General features: G+C 48.0%; 8 protein-coding genes across 8 annotated transcripts; 4 read left to right on the top strand and 4 right to left on the bottom strand.

Moving 5' to 3' along the window:
• Nucleotides 1–1,194: 1,194 nt before the first annotated feature.
• On the bottom strand, nucleotides 1,195–2,631 carry N7509_005725 (uncharacterized protein; the record flags this gene model as incomplete). The annotated part of the gene is made up of 5 exons (XM_056630362.1): nucleotides 1,195–1,661; nucleotides 1,722–1,786; nucleotides 1,844–2,241; nucleotides 2,299–2,403; nucleotides 2,476–2,631. The coding sequence occupies 5 exons, from the start codon at nucleotides 2,629–2,631 to the stop codon at nucleotides 1,195–1,197; spliced, it is 1,191 nt and encodes a 396-aa protein (XP_056489664.1).
• Nucleotides 2,632–3,763: 1,132 nt separating this feature from the next.
• N7509_005726 (uncharacterized protein) lies at nucleotides 3,764–6,292 on the bottom strand (the record flags this gene model as incomplete). The annotated part of the gene is made up of 6 exons (XM_056630363.1): nucleotides 3,764–4,676; nucleotides 4,738–4,880; nucleotides 4,908–4,958; nucleotides 5,008–5,367; nucleotides 5,445–6,081; nucleotides 6,138–6,292. The coding sequence occupies 6 exons, from the start codon at nucleotides 6,290–6,292 to the stop codon at nucleotides 3,764–3,766; spliced, it is 2,259 nt and encodes a 752-aa protein (XP_056489665.1).
• Nucleotides 6,293–6,678: 386 nt separating this feature from the next.
• On the bottom strand, nucleotides 6,679–8,527 carry N7509_005727 (uncharacterized protein; the record flags this gene model as incomplete). Its single annotated transcript, XM_056630364.1, has 5 exons — nucleotides 6,679–7,654; nucleotides 7,741–7,800; nucleotides 7,866–8,259; nucleotides 8,319–8,380; nucleotides 8,430–8,527. 5 exons carry the CDS (start codon nucleotides 8,525–8,527, stop codon nucleotides 6,679–6,681), a joined length of 1,590 nt encoding a protein of 529 aa, XP_056489666.1.
• Nucleotides 8,528–9,527: 1,000 nt separating this feature from the next.
• Nucleotides 9,528–11,171, top strand: N7509_005728 (mfs monosaccharide transporter protein; the record flags this gene model as incomplete). The annotated part of the gene is made up of 1 exon (XM_056630365.1): nucleotides 9,528–11,171. One exon carries the CDS (start codon nucleotides 9,528–9,530, stop codon nucleotides 11,169–11,171), a length of 1,644 nt encoding a protein of 547 aa, XP_056489667.1.
• A 966-nt stretch (nucleotides 11,172–12,137) lies between these two features.
• Nucleotides 12,138–13,826, top strand: N7509_005729 (ATP-dependent RNA helicase; the record flags this gene model as incomplete). The annotated part of the gene is made up of 1 exon (XM_056630366.1): nucleotides 12,138–13,826. The coding sequence occupies one exon, from the start codon at nucleotides 12,138–12,140 to the stop codon at nucleotides 13,824–13,826; it is 1,689 nt and encodes a 562-aa protein (XP_056489668.1).
• A 1,153-nt stretch (nucleotides 13,827–14,979) lies between these two features.
• Nucleotides 14,980–16,635, top strand: N7509_005730 (carboxylesterase/lipase family protein; the record flags this gene model as incomplete). The annotated part of the gene is made up of 1 exon (XM_056630367.1): nucleotides 14,980–16,635. One exon carries the CDS (start codon nucleotides 14,980–14,982, stop codon nucleotides 16,633–16,635), a length of 1,656 nt encoding a protein of 551 aa, XP_056489669.1.
• A 1,290-nt stretch (nucleotides 16,636–17,925) lies between these two features.
• Nucleotides 17,926–18,153, top strand: N7509_005731 (uncharacterized protein; the record flags this gene model as incomplete). Its single annotated transcript, XM_056630368.1, has 1 exon — nucleotides 17,926–18,153. The coding sequence occupies one exon, from the start codon at nucleotides 17,926–17,928 to the stop codon at nucleotides 18,151–18,153; it is 228 nt and encodes a 75-aa protein (XP_056489670.1).
• A 308-nt stretch (nucleotides 18,154–18,461) lies between these two features.
• Nucleotides 18,462–19,831, bottom strand: N7509_005732 (mitochondrial 37S ribosomal protein mS45; the record flags this gene model as incomplete). The annotated part of the gene is made up of 2 exons (XM_056630369.1): nucleotides 18,462–19,133; nucleotides 19,286–19,831. 2 exons carry the CDS (start codon nucleotides 19,829–19,831, stop codon nucleotides 18,462–18,464), a joined length of 1,218 nt encoding a protein of 405 aa, XP_056489671.1.
• Nucleotides 19,832–20,290: the final 459 nt, after the last annotated feature.

The raw sequence follows: 20,290 nt of genomic DNA on the forward strand, positions 1-20,290 counted from the left end.
GGACGGAGATGCCTGTTGTGCATTTTTTGGTGGCCCGTGTTGCGGATTTCGTCATCGTGAACGGCAGACCACGAGTAAGCTGTATGATCATGTGTTATTAAAGATTCAAAATAACCACTCCTACCATATTGTCGCCCTAGCGTTATCTCATTGCCTATATGATACTAAGCATACATCACAAATAGCCAAGTGGCAATTGTAGTGGGCGTTCTGTCACTATTATACGCAAATTACCTGTATACTTCTCTGGAAGTCTAGGGGTTTGCTATGCGCACAAATTCCGGCAAAAAGTTCCAGCATCCAAGGTCAAGTCATGTAGGCTCTGATTGGCCCCCGTGCGTGCTTCCGGCCTGGCTATTGTGTCTGATAAGCAGCCCATCCCCACCAAATCTTGAGACTTTGTGTGTTTGCCCCTGTATTCACAACCCCTTATCAACTTGCTATCGAGAGTGTGTGAGATACCTATCTAGAACTGTATCTGGGAGCTTCTTGCTATAAGCCATATTCCCTGTGGTGTCTACTCTGATCAGTGTTGCAGTTGGCGCCTGGCGACTTTAATGAAGATGGTAATCTTGATATTATGACTGCCAATCTTGCCGACAATACATTGAGCATCTTGCTCGGGACTGGATTTGGGACCTCGGGAGCTTCCAGGTGTAGGCCGCATTCCCTGTAGGAGGTGGACCGCAAGGTGTTGCGGTGGGTGACTTCAACCGAGATGGCTATCTCGATATCGTGGCTATGATTACCTACGGCAATGAAGTGAGTGTCTTGCTCGGGAATCCTTGCGGCGTGTAGAACTGCCCAGAAGATTGTGATATACGGTTCACAATCTTTGATGTGTCACTTGTCAGCCAGCCATATGTTTTCTGGTTCGCAATTTATTCTCAAAAACTGGGGTATGGATAGTCATATAATAAAGTGGGGATGGTTCCTGTTCGGAGTCGGAGCGAAGGGTCCAAGCCACTGTGGAGAGCAATTATCCATATGCGAACTTGGCTGCATGGGCACTGAATTACAACTTCGACCTGACGACTTGGCATTGGGGGCCAATTCAAGATTAGGGGCACCAGCAAATAATCTATTTAAAGAGTACGGGAACGCTTGTGTTTTCAAGCTGGAGAGGGAGGTAATTAATAATTCGTCTTTCGTAGAACTTCATAAATAGTGTTATACATAGTAGGGGGCTTTTTATTATATGTGTTCCTTCGCCATTCGGTGTGATCCCTCCCCATCATCGGTACTACTAGTAGTATCCGCAGTTGTGGTGACTTCGAATGTGCGATGGACACCGACCTCCATTTTCCCCATCGTCGCCTTATCTGCAGTCAGCCTTTCCTCGCTGCTGCTGGGACTGGAAGGCTCCGGCCACGAATTTCCTACATCTCTTTGGCTCTGAATATCCGTCACCACCACAGCCAGTTTATCCGGTCTCAGTTCGTTCCTCCCATTTCCATCCAGAGAGCCTAATGGCAATGGCCGTTGTCCACTCGCTCCAACTCGACGTGAGCCCGAAATTCTTGGGAAACCAGACGAATACTCTGGGTCGGAGTGAGAGCCCATAATTTTCCGAAGCAGGGGCCGAAGGGTTGCAAGGCTTCCAGCTGTGATTCCAAGGCCGGCTTCGATATTTGACCAAATGGCGATTTGATATGTAGAGTCTATAGTGCGTTAGCAGCCACGCTTTCAGGCTTCGGAAATAGTTAGCGCGGTTTACTTACAAAGGAATTCGTAATCGCCAAATGTCTTAACGAACGGAAATCGAATGATCACGGCGGATGAAGCACTGAAAACTGTTAGTTGCGCTGACCAAAGATAACTGCGAAAGATGACGATAACACACATGCAAGCCATGCTGAGAATCCCGACGATGGCATATTTTGCCTCGCGCTTCATATGTAGTTTCCTCACGAGGAATATTGGCAAGATCCCAACAGTAAAGTCACACAACGCAGCGAAAACGCTGTAGATATAAGTCATGGTAATGACAATGTTGATGCTAATGCAGTGTCCCTCAATAGAAGGGTCAAATGCCAAGCGAGTCCAGAAATAGCTGAGCGGCTTGCATTGTAATAGCATCAAAAACATAAACACTAGGCCGGCAAGAACCGTGAGGATCATCACGATGTACAGCGTCCAAATATGATGCCTTTTGACCGTGATTCGCATGAGGAAAACGCACACTGAGATTTTGCAGAAAATCGAAGCAAAGCAGTAAGCAATTTCGCAGAGCCACCAATACTGTGTACTTCGTTAGAAAATCTCGCGCCTAAATAACGACCCCGAGGAAGCCCTTACCCTCATAGCTATGACTCGATGCTCCGCGCTTTCGCTGTCATACAGTTGTCCAGTACCGAACAAAGTACCTCCAATCATGGACGCACAGAACATAATATAGAATGCCTACCTCAATTAGCTCGGGATCTGCAATCATCACCGTGACCTTTCAAAGATTGGGGAGAAGAGCCAAATTACCATCGCAAGCACCATGGACCCGTCATCCCACCCAAATCCCTTCACCACCCATCCACGCACATAGCAGCGTAGCATAACAGCTATGCATGCTATCGGTAAAAAGACGGCTGCGACCGTCTTGACTGCCAGCACCCTTTGGTGCTCATCATCAGTCATAATTGTGGTGACCGAAGCGACTTATTTCTGACAGAAAGACAATTGTGTGGGGAAAGACCGATTTTTAAGAATCACAAGTGCCGCGAGGCGGGCACGGAACCTGGGAGGCGATAATCAGCCGGTGATCGAGAGCCTTCGGCGCGTCAGGGGCGATCTTAGCGCACCTCTAGCGCATCACAGGAAAGCCACGGAAGCTCCTAGGCAAATGGCAAACGGAGATCGACGATATGAGACCGGGGCAAACAGCCCGCATGAGTTCCGCCTGCTTGGTTATGATTTCGACACAAAGTTCGCATGCGGGGGTTTCTGGCCTGCCGGGACAATGTCACCACTCTGCTCAGATCCAAATCTGCAAGCAATGAATCCTTCGAGCACAGAAACAGGGATTCTGAGCCAAAGGGAACATGAAGAGCGAACTTTGACTCCGCCCTTAAGCCGAATTCGGTGATGGATGTGGGTATCAAATCCACAACAACGCGGGTCGGTCATCCGAAATTGGTAGCGATTCCGTTGACTGGTAAGCAGATTGTGAACTATTTCTGGGTAGCTTTGGCCATTGCAGAAATGTATCCGCCGTCTAGAACCTTGACAATGGCTTTGTGTGTTTGGCTAGCGAGAGGTGCGATGGGGCAGCTCTTTGACAAGTGGTATTGACACTTGACGGCACGGTGACAGCACCCCTACCGAGCCTCTGGAACTTGGAAACCGTTACCACTAGTTAGTCAGAATGGGGCACCGAGGTTTCTCTGGCTTGTGACCCGATCGATCGGTAATCGTTTATGATCCAAGTCGCTTCTCTGAAAAGTGGAAACAGACAGCCGAACAGCGTGTTTTGACCGGAGATGGATTTATTTGAGACGCGAAGCACACCTGGGCAGCAACCTACAATCTTGAACGTTGAAAAAACCTGAACCCCCTTGATTCCGATGTGCAAACAAGCCCGGAATTTCAGGCACCAAAGGTTGCGAAACACGGGAGTGTTTGATTTCTAAAAAACAAGAACTTCATGGTCTGTGCACGAACAATTGCTCAATTTTTGGAAATTTTGTGAGATAAAGGTCTGTCGAAAAAGGGGGTATGAGTGTTGAAACACCTCATAAAACTAGGTGGCAAAAGCCCTTAATTTAAATTTTTAACTATCTTTCTCTTTCAGCAAGATGCTCAACTGCTCCGCGAATTTCCTTGATAATCCCCAGTGGCCGATTCGATGCAGAAGGTCCACCAATCCACACAATGTGCTCGATTCTGACGTTTTCGGCTTAGTCGTTCGATAGCCGTTGGCTTCGAAAAGTAAAGCCTCGCTATTGAGTTTCAAGAAAGACAGCTCTGGGAAATTTATGTCGGGACTAGGAGATATTTCCGGGAAGCTAGTGTCTTGATCTCCTCCGAATTCGGTATACGCGTACCAAACGGTCGCTGCCCGATAAAGTGCCCTGGGCACATGGATTGCTGGCTCCACCCCTAATGGCATGTTCTGCAGTTTTCGAAGAATTAATGCTCCATGTAGAGCACAACGACGAGCTTCTTGAGAAGAAGACCACGAGTGCACATAATCGCGATGGAGAAGTGATTCCTCATATCCTTCTCTCCCAATTGCTAACTCCAACCGAGAGATATCCACCAAAAGCGATATAAACACCGAGTGCCATAACACCTCCAGGCAGAATGGGTCAAAACTGCCTTCGGGCTTAGAGCGAAAATGTCCGTCGAGGAAGTGGATTAGTTGAGGCTCAAACTGCTCGACAAGCTCTTGATTAGAAGCAGTACTCATAAATTTCTGCTCCATTAATCGAGCATTGATGCCTTCCAACTCCGTATAGCTATGAAAGCCATCAGTGGAGTCAAAGTCAAGTTGGATATTTCCGCTTGAGACTTCAGGAGGAGCTCTGCTGATCATAATATCCTTCCATTGGGTTGCATTTGGGGCTACCCAGAGCTCGTGGCGTGCAGTCAAAGGAAGTAGCGATCTATCGTGTCGCATAAGAGGGTGCGTCAAAACAAGTTCGGATATCTCGGTGTCAAGAATATGAAGACCCGCTGCGACCCTATTTAACGATAATCAAATTAGTAATTCCAAGCCAAAAATGGAGAAATTGAGTATCTCACCGGCTCCGCTCTTCAGCTTGAACCCATGTCCTCCATGCTTCCTCTGGGGTCCGCGTATCCAGGAATGTGTCCAAGTGGTCGGTTGGTCTCTTGGCCTCGAACATTTTATACAGGCGTGCCCACTTATTTAACGTGAGCTTAGGCTTCAGATAATCCATTTAATTACTTACCGTTGTCACTGTGCCATGGAAGGTCTGAAGGGTAAGTAGATCTCTCGGTTTCTATTTAAATCAGTATAGGACATCTTTAGATAAATAAATGAAGGCTCACCCCTGATAGCATCGCAAAGGTTTGTCCAATGAGAGACGCCTGGGTCATTGCGAGAGCCTCCGCTTTACCGCTAAGGAGATACTTCTCCCACTGAGTAGGGTCAGCATTTCCGCACATTTTATCGCACCCCCCATCAAACGCAAGCGACCTCTGACTTACTGATGACAGAATGGCTTTGTTGAGTCTTTCGAAAATTATTGAACCTTGGGTCACTGCATAATTTGAACCAACGAAAAGGCTGCCAATGGAGCATATTGACAATAGAAGGAGAGAGCTTTTAGCCGACGGTCGAAATGTAGGAGCATGCACAATTGGAAAGACCGGGTTAAAACGCGTGAAGAATAACTGGATGCAAAGATTCTGTGATAAGGTCAGATCATCACATTTTCGCTTCGGTTTCCAAAAAGGGCGGTGAAAACTTAGGCTCAATAACTTACTAAAAACTCGGTCGATGGCAATGGCTCGGTTGGAACCCGCTGCTGAAGTCGTTGAGATAGATTTTGCCGGTATTTTTCGTCCAGCTCCACATGATCTGTGGCAGTTTCTGGAGTCACATATCCATTGCTATGTGTTCCAACATAATTGAACCAATACTGGCGCACTTGATCTTCCTTATGTCCATGAGAAGTCTCCATCGGTATCTGAAGTGTCATATCGGCATTGCTCTCGTTTGCGGTGTGGGCGGGAGAGAAAAGTCCTAGAGTACTTTCCATAACGGACGAATTCAAAGCATTGAGATCAAAATGCTCGTCGGCTAACCAGACAGGGGCCTGTAAAAAATGGTCAAAGTCTAGACTACTGTCCTCAACATGGTCAAAAAGCCCATTGGGTATCAGTAAACCGGTCTGCGAGTGAGAGGCCGAGTCGTGGTGGCCTGGCGGCAAAGGATTGGTTGACGTTGTACCATGAGTATGAAATTGGGAGAATTGATCAATATGAGGCTCCAAAGAAGCGGAGGGTACACTGCTATGATCGGTGACTGTTGGTGTATCTAGAGAGGGCATTGCCGGTCCGAATGTCTCCTCTTCTTGGCTTGGTGCATCATGAGCTCTCATGTGTCGTAGAAGGGAGTCACTGAAAGAGCATAAGTAGAGGAAAATGTTTTGTTTCTTCGCAGACCAGAATCTTACTGGCGAGAGAAAGATTTCCCACAGGAAGAGCAATTGAAAGGCTTTTCTTTAGTGTGCGAGCGGATGTGCCGCGAAAGATGCTCTTCTTTCGAAAATGACAAGAAACACCAGGGGCAGATCCGCTGCCGTTTAGTTCGAGCCCGGGTCTTTGGCATTGCTAATTTAGATCAAAATTATCCTTAGGGCGACGATATTAGCGCTCCGGGAGGTGAAGATGTCAAATCCTCGAGTCGGCGGGACCTCAGGAGACCCCGCATTTTCTACCCCAGGTCCCACATCCGCTAGATCTGAACACGAGGAACGATAAAAGACCCAGGAATCCGGTAAGTCCGGGGTATTCTGATTTGGCGTTGGAGAATGATTCAAGTGAGCTAGTGATTGGCTTGCTTCATTAATGGGGAGAGATTAAAAAGGGGCAAAATTGATGCACTGAACATTTTGTACTATGATGGACGCTAGAGGATAGTATAAGAACCCCGGGCCTGGAGCTTGCCAGAGTGGCAACTCGCCACTCCAATACCATCACAGTTACCCAGAAGAATCATTCGCTTTCTGAGTTCATAAACGAATTTCGACTCAATTTGCGAAATTTCTTACCGAAGAAATAGATAGGGATGCCCAATAGCATCGGTCCAATCGTTAAGGCAAATTCAACCATCGTGGGGGTAATGAATCCCTTCTTTTCTGCCAATGTAGATACCCAATAACTCATCACAAACCCACAGGTATTCTTAATCACGGTAGCAACGACCATAATCTCGCCTGATATAGGCTTGTAGCAGTCGACAGCATAAGCGATGACAATAGTCGGCACCGCTGTAACACAGAGGCCACTAAATCCGAAGCCGACTACCAAGATTATGGGCCATTCCCACAAATTCTGATATCCGAGACCGCCAATGACAATGCCAATAACAGTCGTCATAAAGTAAGGTATCAGGGCCGGTAGTCGCATTTCAGCCTCGCGAATGCCGTTGTTGCGCCTGGTGGCTTTCATGGCTACCCAGTCGGAGAAAGGTCCTGCAGTGGCAAGCCCAACAAGACCTCCGATGGCGAACGCGAAATTGGTGTAACCAACTCCTGCCGGGGTGAAGTTATATGGCGGGGCACTGAAAAATGCGGACTCCGTCAGGTTCCAGAAAAGAAGAAGATTGGCAGGTCCTGCCACGTTCAGGCCCGCCCAAAATATTATTGGAAAAAAGAAGAATTTGAAAGGTGAGATAATGTCGCGGACGATAAACTGCTTCCAATCTTTTTCGAGTCCTTGCCACAGCCGGAACTGAGATTTAGAAGGCCGACCAGTGCCCACCGTCACCAAGGGAGGCTCAAGGTTCTCTAAATGCCCCGTCCTATCCTTATCCAATGTAATTGAAGGCTGGGTATTATCAAGCTCCAGATTTCTGGTTTCATCAATATTTCGGCGGTGAAATTTGGTTTCAGGGAAAAAGATGAGCAGCGTCAGAAAATTGAAACAAGACATAGCCAATGAAAGCCAGAAAAAGCTGCGCCAGCCGAATCTAGATTAATCACGATATAATGTCAGTACTATTATAGTACTAGTATTATCGTATGATATATCAATTTCATTGAACAAGTCACATACCTTTCTGCAATATTTCCGGCAATAACGGGTCCGATAAACAATCCCATAAAATACCCAGTGCTAGACGATATATTAGTTCTCGGCTTAAATAATCTGGGGATAATATTGTAGGGTATCCAACTCACAAATATACACCAGTCCACAGCCCTCGTTCATGTAGAAAAAGCATATCGGCAATGACCTGGACCAATATAGTCTCACTTGTTGCAGTAGCGACACCATTGACCACACGAGCACCAAGTAAGCTTGAATGGGACTTTGCAAGGGCCTGCCAGATACACGACCCTATTCCCCAGGCACAGAATATCAAACTTGTCAGACGTCGTCCAAATATGTTCGAGAAAGGAACGATGATAAAATTCGAGTAGCCGAGTGCTAGCACACAGGCGCCCGACAGGAGACTTAGTTGTGTGTCATTAAGATTAAATTCGGCCGCAAATAATGGAAACATTGGACCCATTGAAAGAGCTGATTCAACAGCAACAAACAAGAATAAGAATTGGGTCGTGATAACCATATCTGTAGATGTCTTTCAATCAGTCTTCTTGGATTTTCCAATACATCCTTGGGTATCTCACACTTCCATGTTTTTGACCAATTTAATGGGTCACTTGGGTCATTTGAAGGCTGTGGGATTAAACTATATTGTTTCAGCGAGTCCTATCAAAGAGGGCTAAGTCACTACTCACGCAATGTTAGCTCTCCTGTGACGAACTTCTTCCCAGTCACACATTATTTCCGTGCCTGGGACGGTATCGTCGTCTGTCGATTCCTTGTTTTGTGCCATCTTGTATCTCAAAAGCGGAGGCTGATCTCTTTGAGTTGTAAGGCGAGTCGATGTCGGACAAGTAGGTCGCTGTCTTTGAATGTTTTGTCTTCTAATGATTCTTACTATCGGGTCATATCTCATATGCTTAGCATAGTACAAGCAGATAGATCAAAAAAGTTTTCTTACAAGCTAGCTAATGCAAGAGCATTTTAAAGCCTTTTGAATCGGTCCCACGGGGTGATAAAATGCGGGGAAAGCATACTTCTCTGGCCGATTGGTATTCCCACGATATCTATTACAGTCCCGCCGCCTGCGAACCTAAATTTTGTTGAACATTTTTACCTACCAATTCTATTTTGCCAAACGACAAAATCGAAAAAGTCATGGGCCAAGCTTCATTTGTTAACATTTACTATTCGCTAAATGCTACTTAGTATGAATAAAGGGGCCAGCTACCGCCAGGAATCAAGTGAGCGACGGGCTTGGCTCTCGTGAAATGAATTAAATTCTTTCATTACGGCGGAGCTCCTGGTATATTTCGGTTCGGCCTAGGCCTAGCCATGCGGGCCATTTTTGTTATTCCCCTGTGAATGTTTTTCGTTGTGCACTGGCAGGATATCCCTTGCAAAACTCTTCGCTGCCTACACCATGAAAGCGTCTAGAGGCTTATAGGATCTTTCAACTAAGCCGATACATGTTGAAACGAAATCCTGCTGCAAAATCCTGGCATCTATGATCTTTGCGCAACCATCTCAGACAAACAGGTGTTATGTATGATAGACACCCTTGCTTGGTTCCTACCCGATCCGGCGCTGAGAAAAAGCAATGCAACGCAAGGCCACTCCAAATTCCGAGGCGCCCGACGATCGCAGATCGCAGATTCCAGTGAACTTCCCACAATAGATCCCCTTCGACTGGACCGACATTTGAGCGCAAACTCAACTTAGCGGAATAGAGCCTTTCTTCCTCTCCGTCTGCAGTGGTTAGGCTCTCAGACCCTCTTCATCTGGCAAGCAAGATGTCAAACGAAGATGGCCCTCGCGAGCGACTTGATTCTGGAGCTCCGGCTATCCCTTGTTCTGAAGATGAGGGGTCTCAAATGGTTACGCTGAAGATGATTCTCCTCTCAATCTGGGTCTCTTGGGCAGCATGGATTGGGAGTTTCGACAATGGCTTCGCCGGTACTGTGCTTATCATGCCTTCTTTCCAGAAGTCCTTTGGCCATTGCGAGGTAACTCTTGATCCAAATACTGGAAACCGTATCGAACAATGCAATCTGAGCACGCTGCAACAATCCCTTATCAATCTTAGCATATTGTTTATGTGTGTCGGAAGTGTGATTTCCGGCGTTTGTGGCTCGTGGATTGGCCGAAGAACAACGATTCAAATTGCCTGCGTCTTTAATTTGGTCGGAGCTGCCGGTATGCTCGGTACGTCCGGCAGTTTCTCCAGTTATATTGTTTGCAAATGCATAGGTGGTATTGGTATTGGGCAACTGTATGCTTCGAGTCTCGTCTATGGCTCAGAATGTGTCGTGGCGAGCAAACGTGGCCTCCTACTCGGTATCTATAACATTGGTCTCGCCATGGGCAATGTTACTGTATCAGCAGTATGCGCCGGCTCAGCCAAACTCGAATCAAATAATGATTGGCAGTGGAAAACACCGATCGCCTGTCAAATTCCTCTTGCCTTGAGTCTTGCCTTGGGCATGTTTATGTTTCCCGAATCACCTCGATGGCTTCTCTTGAAAGGGAAAGAGGAATTGGCCCGGGACTCCTTTGCTGCGTTTCAGTCTCGAGGCCCAAACTCAGTTGAAGTGACCAAGCAAGTGGATGAAGTGCTACAGTACTTAGAGATCGAAAGAAGAAACGAAAAATCAGCTTCATGGTCAGAAATCTATCGTGGAACGAACCTACGTCGAACTACAGTTTCTGTCCTGGTACTGGTTAGTCTTCCGCTGACAGGTATCCAATTTGTCGCGCCCTACGCAGCTTTCTTCCTCGAGGGCGTCGGAATTGAGAATCCATACTTGATCAATGCCATTGTTGCGTTATGCATTTTTGGTGGAGCCTTTATTGGTCCATTTGTACTCGATTATGGAGGAAGAAGATTTGCCATGCTCGCTGGGTACGGCCTTATGGCTATCTCGATGCTCATCTTTTCCTCGGTGAGCACAGCCCTTGGAGCAGATGATCCGACCGCCCAGAGCGTTGTGGTCGCATTTCTTTGCATCTGGGCCTTTATATTCGGCGGGTTCATCGGCCCTAGTGTGTGGCTTTCCTCGGCAGAAATGCACAGCATTAGACTTCGCACCTATGGCCAAGCGAACACGACTTTTATCTATAATATATTCGCCTTTGGTGCCTCTTTCTGGACGCCATACATGCTGAATCCTGCATATGGAAATATGGGCGCTAATGTTGGTTATTTTTACTTCGGAGTGACTGTTTCATTTGTAATTCTGGTGTTTTTCTTCGTTCCTGAAACATCGCGCTTGACCCTGGAGCAGATTGATGACTACTTTATGTCTGGGCGAAGGGCTTGGAGTACATCGACCAAAAAGAACATCGCTCTTGTTCGGACTGGCATACCTAGCGAGCCAAAATCAGGCTACAGCATCGGACAATCAGAAGCTGCCAACAATTCATCTTTGACGAGTTGAAAGGAATTTATTCTTCTGGCATTTAATTGTATTCCAATTCGAGTGAGATTGGATCATAAAGGTGTAAAGACCTTGGGGAAGCCTGGCCTTGACTTTTCGGGATACTTGGTTCAATCAAAGAAGCCAATAATTAAACAGTTCTTGTGGCACTGGAATTTCGATTCATTACTGCTAGTACTGGTCTTCTCGTCCTCTGTAATAAACAATGGTCCCGCCGAGGTCCCGCCGATGTCCCGCTTAGGTCCCACTGACAGGTCCCGCTCATCTGGACAGAGCGACATGGAGACAAATCATGGGGAAGCATTCAAATATTAGCTATGCTGCCAGAATATTACCATATACGGTCCGTTGAGTTCCCGTATGTGTCTTAAAAAACAAACAATCCAAAAAAATAGAACCATAAGTTCTCTGTATGTCCAAGTATCTAAGATACCGCTCGCTACACATGAATTATTTTACTCATAAAATGGGAAATGACATGTCTCTATTTTATTAAATTCAAATATCATGTCACATCAAATATCCTTTCAAAATCGGGTGTATTTGGCTCACAAACTTATCAAGCACCGCGAGGAAGAAATAAGGCATGCAGTTTTATTAAAATCAGCCAATAGGATTGGAATATTCGACGCGGTGGGGCCGTCGACCAATTGGATTTGACTGACTAAGCGTTTATTTTGAAATGATTGCTTGGCAACAAAATCTCTGTTGAAGGCGAATCATAATAAAACGATACAATTTTGTCTACTATGACTAGTATCAAACTGCTGTTTAGAACTATTGTAATTTAAATTGCGAATTATCTGTTTCTTATCTTTGAAGAAATTTCGTTGGCAAATGAAAAATTTAAAATGACCAAAAAAAAAGAAAACTCTTTGCCAGCCCCGGGTCACGTGTTTAAATTTTCCTCCAACAGTGAGGTGAACTTACTCTCCTTCAACTTGAAAACACAAAAGCACTTTCATGATGGAGGGTCTCAAAATCGACGATGGCGCTCTGCCATATTCCTCTATGGCTGGAAAGCTGGATTCCAAGCTCCTGCAGGCTCTCGACGTGATGGGCTTCGCAACCATGACGCCCGTCCAACGTCGTGTTTTGACCGAACTTCCCAATTGGCGCAGTGATTGCCTCGTCCAGGCCAAGACTGGAACTGGAAAAACTCTCGCTTTCCTGCTCCCGGCTTTGCACTGTCTTCTTCAAGGCAACTCAGTTCCAAGGGGCCAGGTCGCTATCCTGATCATCACCCCGACCAGAGAGCTTGCTCAACAAATTGCCAAATCATGCGATCAACTCACATCACAACTCGCAAGGCCGCTGGAGTGCCATATCGCAGTTGGTGGTACTGCCCGTGCATCGGCTCATTCGCGCTTCATGAAGGGCGCCCCATCCGTTCTGGTGGCGACCCCTGGACGTCTCAAGGACTATCTTTCTGATGAGTCGACAGCTGAGAAGATGGCCAACATTCAAACGTTGGTTCTGGATGAAGCGGACACGATGCTTGAGACTGGATTTATCGCCGATGTGAAGCGGATTCTTCAGCTCATTCCTCACAAGAGCACCGGCTGGCAGGGCATGTGTTTCTCGGCCACCGTTCCACCCAAGGTCAAGGACGTGATCAGCATTGTGTTGAAGCAAGGCTATAGCAACATTTCAACAATCGAAAAGAACGAAACACCTACCCACGAGAGAGTTCCCCAGTACCACGTTCTAATCCCCGGCGTGGCGCAAACCTTTACCTCTCTGACCGCTCTCCTCAACCTCGAAATTAAGAAGTGCTCGAAAATCATTGTGTTCGGAGTCACTGCCAACATGGTTGCTCTTTTTGCCCGAGTTTTCTCCCAGGGCTTAACCCCCCTAAAGGTCTTCGAGATTCACTCCAGACTTAACCAGAATGCTCGCACAAGAACCACCGCCCAGTTCAAGGAAGCGGATTCGGGTATTATGTTTGCCTCAGATGTCATCGGTCGTGGAATGGACTTCCCCAACGTCGATCTAGTCATTCAGGTTGGCTTGCCATCGAACGGCGAGCAATATGTTCACCGTGTCGGTCGTACAGCTCGCGCCGGCAACGACGGCCGCGCTATCATCCTCCTCACTCAAGCCGAGTCTTTCTTTATGAAAATGAACCGCCACCTACCCATCAAGCCTCACCCTGACTCCGACAAGGTCAACGAGGACGCTCTCGCGTGTGCTAATAGTGTCACCCAAGCCATGTATGCCGTTGATGAGGAAACCAAGCAACGCGCTTATTCTTCTTACATCGGCTTCTTCGCTGGATCCGGTCTTCTGAAGCAAGTCCGTCTCGACAAAGCCGGCCTTGTCCAACTCGCAAACGACTTAGCCATCAACGGTATGGCCTGCCCCGAGGCCCCACCGATGGACAAGAAAGTCATCGGCAAGATGGGCCTGAAGGGTGTCCCCGGATTCAACTACGCAAGCGGAGCTGATCTGAGAGGAGGCAATTCCTCCCGGTCGCGCCCACGTGAACGTTCTAAGAGCAACGGTCGCGATGCGCTGAGCCCCGGGGCTGGTCGCAAGGACCAAAGAGGCGCTGTCAATAAGCGTGAAGGTCAAAATGGCGGCGGCCGTGGAGGTGGCCGTGGAGGTGGTCGTGGCCGGGGAGGGCGCCGCGGTGGACGTGGTGGCGCGCAGTAGATGACCTCATAAACTTGAAGGCTCTAGAATTGCAGGTTTTCATTTGCATCTGACTAAACTCGAAGGATTAAAAACGGATCTGGCTATTGGTGTTCTGTTTCGGCACTGGTTGATTTTATCGCACTGCTTATAGAATTTCATCGATTTTTTTTAAGGCAACCCTATTAGGGAATGGCCAACTAGAAACATTTCACTGTAATGTATTGGCAAAAAAGAAATAGATAAATCATTCACCTAAGAACTTGAAGGTCATAAAACGTCAAACGACCAGCAGAACTGCTCGTATTCGGATTCTCTTTGGTTTCAGCATCGGGGCTAATGACATTTCCCTGATCAACACACCCAGGTACTGTGAAACACCCATCGGGTTTAGGTTATGCAGTGGCTGAAGGTACTAGTACACTCAGAATATACCCCATACCCCTAGATCCGGATCAGGCACCAGTTGCTGAGAAGATGTGCGTACCTGCATGGAGTGGACTCGGCCCGAGATTCTGCATAGGGTAGGGCAGGCCGACTTTGTCGGAGATATAATTAAGAACGCGAGGGCTCTTCAGCATACGCGGCCCCTTTTGGCTCGGTTTTAGTATACTAATTGGGGGCCGATCTTCAGGAATCTCCATTCTTTCTCGGGCTGTGTGTATGTATGTACTTAATGATTGTTCTTGGCAGTCAATGAAGTTGTCAACTTCGCTCATTGTTGCTAGATTTTCATAGATTCCGTGAGACTTGCTTTCCACTTGAGTACCTCTAAAATTCAAGAGGAACCCTCTAAAAAATGTTGAAGAGAAAAACATCGCATGAATTTGCTACAAGCCTATGTACATATACCAGTCTGGATGTGAGTTCAATTAAAAGTACTAGTATGGGCCACATTCGTCATCTAAATAGTACCTGAGTCCCCACACCTTCTGATCCGCAGTCTTGCAACTTCGGGAGTTCGGGAACGGCGTATCAAGATCAAACGTTGAACATGGATGTGAGTCTTTTTGTGGGACGTTTACTCCGTGGGTCGAGCCACTTGGAACCAGGCCTTTATGTGCAGGACCCGGGTATTTAACTTGAGCATCGCCAGTTTCTAACCGCACATTCACCCTTTCCAGCCGAGAGACCATTCTTACCTCAAACTTCTTTTTGAAGTGAATCCAACCCAATGGTTTCCTTTACCACCAAGGGTCTTTTCTCCCTAGCGATGGGTGCAGCAGTCACCCAAGCTCAGCTATGGGATAAAGTCATTGAGACATCCTACGGACCAGTCGAGGGTTACCAATACTTCAACCAGTCAACTCTTGAGAAGTACTTTGGGACCTCCGAGTCAAATGTGACCGCGTTCTTGGGCATTCCTTTCGCCGCTGATACTGGATACCAGAATCGCTGGAAGGCCCCTCAGCCCCGTGAGCGCTGGAACAAGACATTGAAGGCTACAAGTTTCGGCCCTGCTTGTCCGAGCCAGGGTACTGCCGACATCAGTGAGGACTGTCTGAGCCTCAACATCTGGACCAATGCTGGCACCAAGGATGCAAATCTGCCTGTGATGGTATGGAATCAGGGCTCTGATGAGACCAGTAATGATGCCTGGTGGTATGGTGGAGGTATGGCACTGAAGGATGTCATTCTCATTACCTTCAACCGTCGTGACGATGCCTTTGGTTACCTTGCCCACCCGGAACTTAATGCTGAGGGATACAAGGCTACCGGACACCAAACCTCCGGCAACTACGGTATCCTTGATCAGCTGGAAGTTTTGAAATGGGTGCAGAAGAACATCGCTCGTTTCGGAGGTGATCCAGACCGCGTTACCGTTGCTGGACAGTCTTTTGGTTCATCCCAAGTCTACCATGCCGTCAACAGCCCCCTCTTCAAGGGCTACTTCCACGGTGGCATTTCTGAGTCTGGAATCAGATATCCTTACGACACCTTGCTGGCCGGTCTTGCTACTTCCTACGTCAACATGTCTACTGGTATCGAACACAGCAAGAGCTACATCAAAGCTCACAACGTCTCGACTATTGCCGAGATGCGTACTCTTTCCATGGAATCCCTCCTAACCGGCTCCCAGGACCGTGTCGGTAATGAGTCTATCTGGTGGGTGACTGCTATCTCCGCAGGATATCCATTGATCTTCAAGCCCGTTCTCGACGGCTACGTCCTGCCTGAGAAGTACATTGAGACTCTTCTCAACGGACCTGCCAACGACGTCCCTGTGATTACTGGTAACACCAAGGATGAATCCGGTGCCAGCCCCACAAACGACTACACTGTCGAGGAATATGATTCCTGGTGCAATCTCAAGTATGGCAATCTTTCCAGCCAATACTTCCACCTCTACCCAGCGCATAACAACAAAACCATCGCCAACCAAGCCTGGAATGCCGCCGCTCGCGATACCTCTCTAATTGGCTCTTGGGCCTACGCAACGGAGTGGTATAAGTCTGCTTCCTCCAACTTCTACACCTATTACTGGACTCACGCTCCTCCGGGCCAGGACATGGGCGCATTCCACCAGTCAGAGATCATGTACGCCCTGAACGCACTTTACGCCAACGCCGATACCTACCCCTTCACCGAGAAGGATTACGAGATTCAAGAGCAAATGTCGGCATACTGGGCCAACTTCGCTAAGACTCTGGACCCTAACCAGGGTGGCTCGTATACCGGCAAGGGTTCGTTGTCCCAATGGTCTCCCAACAGTGCCAAGGGTACGCAGAAGGTCATGGAGCTTGGAAACTATTTCGGCAATGTGCCTATCGCAAAGCCGGAGCAGGTGAAGCTCATCATGAACTACTTCCACCAGCAGACACCTTACTAGGTGATTCCTGTGACGTCTACGGGATACAATCCGAGATGATCTTGAAGGGTCTATCTACTATGTATAGTATTGTATGCAGTTGGATAGTCTCTCATCAACCTTTTTTGGGTCCAGTGTTCCACCTTATCCCCGCAACCTTTGTAAAATCTACGATCCTCGATATACTTCGATTCAGTAGCTTGTAGGTGCATGGACTAGAGCGCCCCAGCCATGCGCCGCACCTCCAGCCTCAGCTGCGACGAAGCCAAACAAAAAGCAATCAGTCCTGCAATATCCATAACACATATATCAAACACTTTCCTCTCCATTGTTCAAATAGATAATCGTCAGATAATCGCGCGATCCAGACCGGTCGATCTAAACCTTGCAAGTCGAAGCAGACGGGATACTCCGTACTGTTAGACATTCCGCTCCTTATCCTGCCCCAGCGTAGATCAACCAGTCTTCCGGCGCCTAAATACACCTTCCCACCGCCATTTTCAAAGGTGTATAGACCACCAAAAATCAAAGATCTTCAAAAGCCGCCTCGTGTAGAAGACAGGCATGGCCTGGATGTGATGTCTTCTAGAGTTCCCAGATCAGACAAGAGGGAAAGCGGGGCATTCATGTGCGAGTGTGTCATATGCCCTTTGATCAGCCTTGCATTCGCCTCTCTTGCCCAATGCCAGATCTTAAACCTTTCAAGTGAATCTGTCATGTCCTACCCAAAGAAAGGCTAGCTAAACTAAGGTCAGTGCGTCCCCATACCTACCATACCTAGCAAAGACAAATACGAAGTAGGTTTCCACCGAATCACAAGGGAAAAGACGACAGTCTGCTTTCCTTTTCCCCTCGCTTCTCCCGGCGTGATATTTCCCCTTGCTTGGATTTGCACGTGTGTACATGGCTCCTACAGCTTTCCCACCCGTGGGCCAGCAAAAAATGTGGCGCGTGGAGCTGATTGTACGGCATGATTGTTCGTTGCTTTGTTCAGGCCGCGCCGCATGCCAGCGGCTGCAAGTCTCATGTGGCATGAGAAGCTATTTAAATATCACAAGCTCGGCTCTTCTACGCTGTTCTTTTACGGATCCTCACATTCACCCCCGCTCTGATTTCATATCTCTGGTTCAAGTTCGCCGCTGCTTCTTCAGTCCGGCTTCAATAAATCGGCCACTACCTACTACTAGCCGTCTCCTTTGGAAACGATATATTACAAAATAGGACGGCTTTGTCGATCAGCCGGCTCTTCGTATTTCCTCTATAAATCCTCCTCTCGCCTCACCGCATATTGCCTGCTTTTTTCTGGCTACCATGCAGCCCTCCTCGACTGTCTCTGGTGGTGATACCACAACCACAACCATCGCCGCGACATCGGCTACAAATACAAACACAACTTCCTGGGCTCAGAGCCTTATGACCTCCATTCGAGACTTTTTCACGCAAGAACCGGCCTCGGAACCCGAGTCGGATGCTTTGGCTGGATGGGTTGGCATGCGCAAGGGCAGAGGGAGGTGCCGTTCCGTTGGGGAGGTTCACTGATTGAGTTCCAAGTGGACTTCGAAGTCAACGGACTTTATTTTTGGAGTTTTGGAGGAAAAGGGAACTGTGAACATTTGCTTATTGTTGATACCATTTCGGAGAAAGGTTGCTCTGCGGGACGGCATATTGCAAATTATGACACGCGAATATGAATATGAATATGAATATGAATAAATTCCATGTTATGGTTGGTAGTGTTGGTATAGATACAAGGTCGACTAGAAACACCGCCATACAGTATAAGTACATGTTACAAAGATCTCCTTGGAGATTCAAGGCGCAAATAAGCGCAGTAGTCAAGATCAACCCTAAACATTGACGCGAGTAGGGATCTTGACCGTGCCACGGGTGCGATCATTAGTCGGCACACCGTAGCGGCGACCAGGGGCCCATGGCGCACGGCCATTCTTGCCAACAGTCTCTTCGCTGACGACAGCGTCCTTGATACGGAAGCTAAAGCGGCTATCCTGAGGCTCAATCGTCTCGGTATTTCGGTTACGACGCTCTGCCGCATGAGCGGCACGCTCCTTCTCGGCCTTCTCCTGGCGCTCCAGACGCTCCGTGTGGCGCTGGGTAACAGTACGGCGCTCTTCGGGGAACGCGGCACGGTCACGGGCCAGTTGGACCAGCTGTGGGTGCGGGATACGCACATCCGCCGGCTGCAGGACCTGGCGGGCGTTGTCACCCTTTCCAACCCACTCGATGGAGCCGGGCTTCTGGATGACATCTTCCACCAGGTCGGAGGGGTGTGTGATCTTGTCGCTGACCTTCTTCTCTAGTGTTGGGGCACCGGAGAAGACGCGGCCAGCGTCGACACGGGTAAAAGGTCGCGATTCAGGTACAGGGTAAAAGATCTGGGCGCCAGTGGCAGGGTGGACGGGGAGGTCGTTGATAGGTTCGTGGTAGGTTTGGCGCTCGCCAGCCTGGGCGAGGGGGGGTGGTGGGGACCATTTCGTGCACAGCACGAGCGTATGGCAATGCTAGAGAGTTACCCTGATGGATCGAGATATGTTAGCCATGTCACCGAGCCATGTAATGTATGCATGTGTAAACCAGAGTAGGTGGGATGACAGCAATTGTATCAGTAAAAAGGGAGTTTTAACCAGTCAAGCAAAGCCTGTGTCTTCAAGACTAATCGATTTTTTGGTGTCTCATCATTTTGCGTCCGTGGGGGTGGTGAATGGGAAAATTCAAAGGAAGAAAAGAAAGGGGAGGAATCGAAATTTACCTTGTCTCGTTGCCTCCGCTCCAATTCAACTAATCGCACCACGGCAGCAATGCGGTTCATGTCAATGCCGAGCTCAACACTGACAGCACGTGGACTCTTCTTTTGCTCCTTGACGCGGAAATAAACCTCATTCCGGAGCTCCTCGCTGAGGACAGGCTCGCTGATGAAGGTCATGTTGTTCGGAAATGGTCTGTTGGACTGGCTGCCATCCGCCATCCTCAAGTAGTTGGTCTCGCCAGGGGTGTGGTGCTTGAGACCGGATCCTTGGGTAGACAGCCATTCAAACATTTGCCGACGAAGCTTAGTCTGTGGGGCCGGGGTGGCAGAGAAATAACGGGAGGATTGTGATGAGGAGCATAGAGAGGGAATAGAGGATGATGTGGAGGAGGAGGAAGATGTGATGTAGGGGAGAAGATTGGACACGCTCCGGCTCTGTACCCGGGGGGCCATCTTGGATGTGTTGAGAACGACCCCGGGAAAGCCGGGAATCGTGGAATAAAACAATATTAAATGCGATATTCCAATTGCTGTACTAGAATACAGCAAGTAGAGCAGTCCTCAGTAGCCAATGCGGCAATTAGTGGATGGGAGGTCGTGAGGGTTGGAGTTATGTTTGTGGCAGAAACTTTCCGGCGCGGAAAAGTTGACTTGAGTTGTGGAGTCACGTGATCATCGTATACTTATGGGGCATCTCAGGAACGTCCTGGAAATTAGATAGCGATCAACAATCCGAATCAAATATAGTTACTGTGGAAATATCTGGGACGGTTATTATTGTCTAATGATAGCTATTACGTTAGGATTATATTGGTTTAATAGACTTTTCACCATCGTGAATATACTAAGCGGACCTTGGGAATTTCTCCCGTTAACGCTATATATACTTCTCAGATTAGTCGCTCTAATAAT

The sequence above is a fragment of the Penicillium cosmopolitanum genome, assembly GCF_028827165.1.
Source record: "Penicillium cosmopolitanum strain IBT 29677 chromosome Unknown utg000006l:49.0-5199605.0:1.0-5204138.0, whole genome shotgun sequence".
NCBI classification, from domain to species: domain Eukaryota; kingdom Fungi; phylum Ascomycota; class Eurotiomycetes; order Eurotiales; family Aspergillaceae; genus Penicillium; species Penicillium cosmopolitanum.